General features: G+C 53.9%; 1 protein-coding gene across 2 annotated transcripts in view; it reads left to right on the top strand.

Moving 5' to 3' along the window:
• The first annotated feature begins 1,307 nt into the window (after positions 1–1,307).
• The window catches only part of patj (PATJ crumbs cell polarity complex component), a 36,923-nt gene continuing 33,230 nt past the window's right edge, over positions 1,308–5,000 (top strand). For both annotated transcript variants that reach the window (XM_029828078.1, XM_029828079.1), the window contains exons 1-5: positions 1,308–1,463; positions 1,558–1,727; positions 4,383–4,592; positions 4,681–4,823; positions 4,893–5,000. The exon at positions 4,893–5,000 is cut by the window's right edge and continues 79 nt beyond it. In XM_029828078.1, the coding sequence (XP_029683938.1) occupies positions 1,442–1,463; positions 1,558–1,727; positions 4,383–4,592; positions 4,681–4,823; positions 4,893–5,000 (653 nt within the window). In that variant the 5' untranslated portion in view covers positions 1,308–1,441. The remainder of the gene's footprint in view (positions 1,464–1,557; positions 1,728–4,382; positions 4,593–4,680; positions 4,824–4,892) is intronic.

A 5,000-nucleotide genomic window follows, 5' to 3' on the forward strand; every position in this document is an offset into this window, starting at 1 on the left:
GGTTATACTGGGATAGAGAGGGTAACAGGCTGGTTATACTGGATATAAGAGGTAAGCTGGTTATACTGGGATAGAGAGGGTAAACAGCTGGTTATACTGGTATAGAGAGGGTAACAGACTGGTTATACTGGGATAGAGAGGGTAACAGGCTGGTTATACTGGGATAGAGGGTAACAGGCTGGTTATACTGGGATAGAGGGGTAAACAACTGGTTATACTGGGATAGAGGGTAAACAGGCTGGTTATACTGGGATAGAGGGTAAACAGGCTGGTTATACTGGGATAGAGAGGGTAAACAGGCTGGTTATACTGGGATAGAGAGGGTAAACAGGCTGGTTATACTGGGATAGAGGGGTAAACAGACTGGTTATACTGGGATAGAGGGTAACAGATGGTTATACTGGGATAGAGGGTAAACAGGCTGGTTATACTGGGATAGAGAGGGTAAACGCTGGTTATAAGGGTAACAGGCTGGTTATACTGGGATAGAGAGGGTAACAGGCTGGTTATACTGGGATAGAGGGTAAACAGGCTGGTTATACTGGGATAGAGGTAACAGGCTGGTTATACTGGGATAGAGAGGGTAACAGGCTGGTTATACTGGGTGAGAGGGTAAACAGGCTGGTTATACTGGGATAGAGGGTAAACAGGCTGGTTATACTGGGATAGAGAGGGTAACAGGCTGGTTATACTGGGATAGAGAGGGTAACAGGCTGGTTATACTGGGATAGAGAGGGTAAACAGGCTGGTTATACTGGGATAGAGAGGGTAAACAGACTGGTTATACTGGGATAGAGAGGACAAACAGGCTGGTTATACTGGGATAGAGAGGGTAAACAGGCTGGTTATACTGGGATAGAGAGGGTAACAGGCTGGTTATACTGGGATAGAGAGGGAAACAGGCTGGTTATACTGGGATAGAGAGGGTAACAGGCTGGTTATACTGGGATAGAGAGGGTAAACAGGCTGGTTATACTGGGATAGAGAGGGTAACAGGCTGGTTATACTGGGATAGAGGGTAAACAGGCTGGTTATACTGGGATAGAGAGGGTAACAGGCTGGTTATACTGGGATAGAGAGGGTAACAGGCTGGTTATACTGGGATAGAGAGGGTAACAGGCTGGTTATACTGGGATAGAGAGGGTAAACAGGCTGGTTATACTGGGATAGAGAGGGTAACAGGCTGGTTATACTGGGATAGAGAGGGTAACAGGCTGGTTATACTGGGATAGAGAGGGTAAACAGGCTGGTTATACTGGGATAGAGAGGGTAACAGGCTGGTTATACTGGGATAGAGAGGGTAAACAGGCTGGTTATACTGGGATAGAGAGGGTAACAGGCTGGTTATACTGGGATAGAGGGTAAATTGACTGGTTTTGTGGTGGGTGGGTAAAGTCCTTTCTTCTTGTGTGTGCAGGTGGATGTGCAGCCACAGGCGACCATGTTTGAAAACGTGTCCACAGGTAAACCCCCTGCTGCAGCCACAGGTGTCATCAGCGTGTACAGGTGTATTCCAGCGCCGCCATCACGTCCTCTGTGCTTCCTCTGTCTTCTCAGCGGAGCGTCAGCAGGTACTGGGAGCTCTGGAGCGGCTGCAGGCCACCCTGGCCCAGAGGGAGGAGTGGACCCACAGTGACACGGTGGGGTCCCTGAGGCAGACCCTGCAGAGCCCCCTGTTCACCCACATCCTGACCCTTCAGCAGTCCATCAGGCAGCTGCGGAACCAGGTGATGCTTACCTGCGTACGTTCATCACGTTTCAATGGCTGATTACACTTTAGGAAGGTTCAGGGGTCAATCGAGAGATTCCACAGCACATGCTAGCATCATGCTAGCGCTGATGCTAGCATGATGCTAGCATGATGCTAGCACTGATGCTAGCATGATGCTAGCATGATGCTAGCATGATGCTAGCACTGAGCAGTTTCTTGTTGAGGGCTCCAAACATCAACCTGATGGAATCATTGAGTCCTGCTGCTCTGTGTTCCCGTTGTGACCCGAGCAGCTGTTGCTTCCTCCTGCTCCTCTGGGTTCTGTATCAATCATCTGATCTGACACGTGTTGGCAGCCCGCGGGGATCCGTATCGGTCCAACACCGTGACCTCTCTACGCTTTCATCTGTATTCAGCTTGGAGCCACATCGAGCTTGACTATAAACAGGCCAAATTAAGATAATGGCAATAACTGAAGGCCTTCATATTCTAAGTGCTGCGAAGGTCAGAGCAGAGTCCGTTATAGCCTCTGTGGAAGCTCCGCCCCCTCCTGCGTCTCTCTGTGTCTCCCTTTGAGTAACGGCCTTGTTGAGGCCCTATTGATGGAGCTGCTGGAGCTCCTCAGCCTGGCCCAGACGCTACAGGTCTTCATCACATCCTTCAGGAGATTTTTGTTCAGCTGAAGATCAAAGTTCAGAGCAGCAGAAACGTTCTCCTGGTCTGTGCCTGGTCTGTGCCTGGTCTGTGCCTGGATGGAGCCTAGTTCTTCTGTCCTGACCCCCGCATATCATCAGCTGTTCATCTCCCAGTGATCAGTGTGGAGATGGAGACGGAGTCCAGAATCCAGCTGGCTTAGGAGTGGGAGGAGCTTAATGTGGCCTTCACAAGCCACTCAGGAACCGTCTGTAGTGGCGCCGAAGATCTGCCCAGTTCCTCCACAGAGGAACATCTTCCACCAGAACATTCTGCAGAACCAGACCGTTTCACTGATGATCAGAACAAACTGTCAAAGTTTCTGTGGATGTTCTGTCGGTACTGACGTCTCTCTCCTGGTCTGTAGCTCAGTCTGATGCCTCCTGCGTCTCTCTCTCCTGGTCTGTAGCTCAGTCTGATGCCTCCTGACTCCTGCGTCTCTCTCCTGGTCTGTAGCTCAGTCTGATGCCTCCTGCGTCTCTCTCCTCGTCTGTAGCTCAGTCTGATGCCTCCTGACTCCTGCGTCTCTCTCCTGGTCTGTAGCTCAGTCTGATGCCTCCTGCGTCTCTCTCCTGGTCTGTAGCTCAGTCTGATGCCTCCTGCGTCTCTCTCCTGGTCTGTAGCTCAGTCTGATGCCTCCTGCGTCTCTCTCCTCGTCTGTAGCTCAGTCTGATGCCTCCTGCGTCTCTCTCCTGGTCTGTAGCTCAGTCTGATGCCTCCTGCGTCTCTCTCCTGGTCTGTAGCTCAGTCTGATGCCTCCTGCGTCTCTCTCCTCGTCTGTAGCTCAGTCTGATGCCTCCTGCGTCTCTCTCCTCGTCTGTAGCTCAGTCTGATGCCTCCTGCGTCTCTCTCCTCGTCTGTAGCTCAGTCTGATGCCTCCTGCGTCTCTCTCCTCGTCTGTAGCTCAGTCTGATGCCTCCTGCGTCTCTCTCCTGGTCTGTAGCTCAGTCTGATGCCTCCTGCGTCTCTCTCCTGGTCTGTAGCTCAGTCTGATGCCTCCTGACTCCTGCGTCTCTCTCCTCGTCTGTAGCTCAGTCTGATGCCTCCTGCGTCTCTCTCTCCTGGTCTGTAGCTCAGTCTGATGCCTCCTGCGTCTCTCTCCTGGTCTGTAGCTCAGTCTGATGCCTCCTGTCTCCTGCGTCTCTCTCCTCGTCTGTAGCTCAGTCTGATGCCTCCTGACTCCTGCGTCTCTCTCCTCGTCTGTAGCTCAGTCTGATGTTTCCTGTCTCCTGCGTCTCTCTCCTCGTCTGTAGCTCAGTCTGATGCCTCCTGCGTCTCTCTCCTGGTCTGTAGCTCAGTCTGATGCCTCCTGCGTCTCTCTCCTGGTCTGTAGCTCAGTCTGATGCCTCCTGCGTCTCTCTCCTGGTCTGTAGCTCAGTCTGATGCCTCCTGCGTCTCTCTCCTCGTCTGTAGCTCAGTCTGATGCCTCCTGCGTCTCTCTCCTCGTCTGTAGCTCAGTCTGATGCCTCCTGCGTCTCTCTCCTGGTCTGTAGCTCAGTCTGATGCCTCCTGCGTCTCTCTCCTCGTCTGTAGCTCAGTCTGATGCCTCCTGCGTCTCTCTCCTCGTCTGTAGCTCAGTCTGATGCCTCCTGCGTCTCTCTCCTCGCTGTAGCTCAGTCTGATGCCTCCTGCGTCTCTCTCCTCGTCTGTAGCTCAGTCTGATGCCTCCTGCGTCTCTCTCCTGGTCTGTAGCTCAGTCCTGATGCCTCCTGCGTCTCTCTCCTCGTCTGTAGCTCAGTCTGATGCCTCCTGCGTCTCTCTCCTGGTTTGTAGCTCAGTCTGATGCCTCCTGCGTCTCTCTCTCCTGGTCTGTAGCTCAGTCTGATGCCTCCTGCGTCTCTCTCCTCGTCTGTAGCTCAGTCTGATGCCTCCTGCGTCTCTCTCCTGGTCTGTAGCTCAGTCTGATGCCTCCTGCGTCTCTCTCCCTGGTCTGTAGCTCAGTCTGATGCCTCCTGCGTCTCTCTCTCCTGGTCTGTAGCTCAGTCTGATGCCTCCTGGCTCCTGCAGTGAGTTCAGCTTCTCCAAGAAAGGTCAGCTGATCATGAGCGCCGCCAGTCCCTCAAACGGCGCCGCCCTGCATGCGGCGTCTGTCTCCACCCCCAGCCTGACCAGTAGTTCCCCGTCGTCCACCCATCACTCTCCACCCGCAGACGACCACCTGCAGAAGTGGATCCTGGACGCCGCCAAGGTGGGCGGAGCTACAGCCACAGATAGGCCTGTCGAACCCAAAGGTGCTGAAGGTGTGTATGTGTGTGTGTGTGTGTGTGTGAGAACAGGGTCGTCATACTGAGCTGGTTCGGCTGACCCGGCCCCTCTCTGGCGGTCTGGGCTTCAGCGTGGTCGGTCTCAGTCCAACAGGAAACGGCAGCAGCCAGGGGGTCTTTGTCAGGCACGTCCAGCCTGGAGGCGTCGCCCACAGGTTCATGTCCGCCGTCAACTAGTTCCTCTTTCCAGTTGATAAACGGTTCTGACCGCGTGCGGTGTTCAGGGACGGCGGTCTACAGGAGCGGGACCACATCCTGGTCATCAATGGAGTTCCCCTGGAGGCGGGCATCAGCCAGCAGCAGGCCCTCGCTCTCCTGCAGCAGCCTGGAGA

This window comes from Takifugu rubripes, chromosome 20 (assembly GCF_901000725.2).
Source record: "Takifugu rubripes chromosome 20, fTakRub1.2, whole genome shotgun sequence".
NCBI lineage: Eukaryota > Metazoa > Chordata > Actinopteri > Tetraodontiformes > Tetraodontidae > Takifugu > Takifugu rubripes.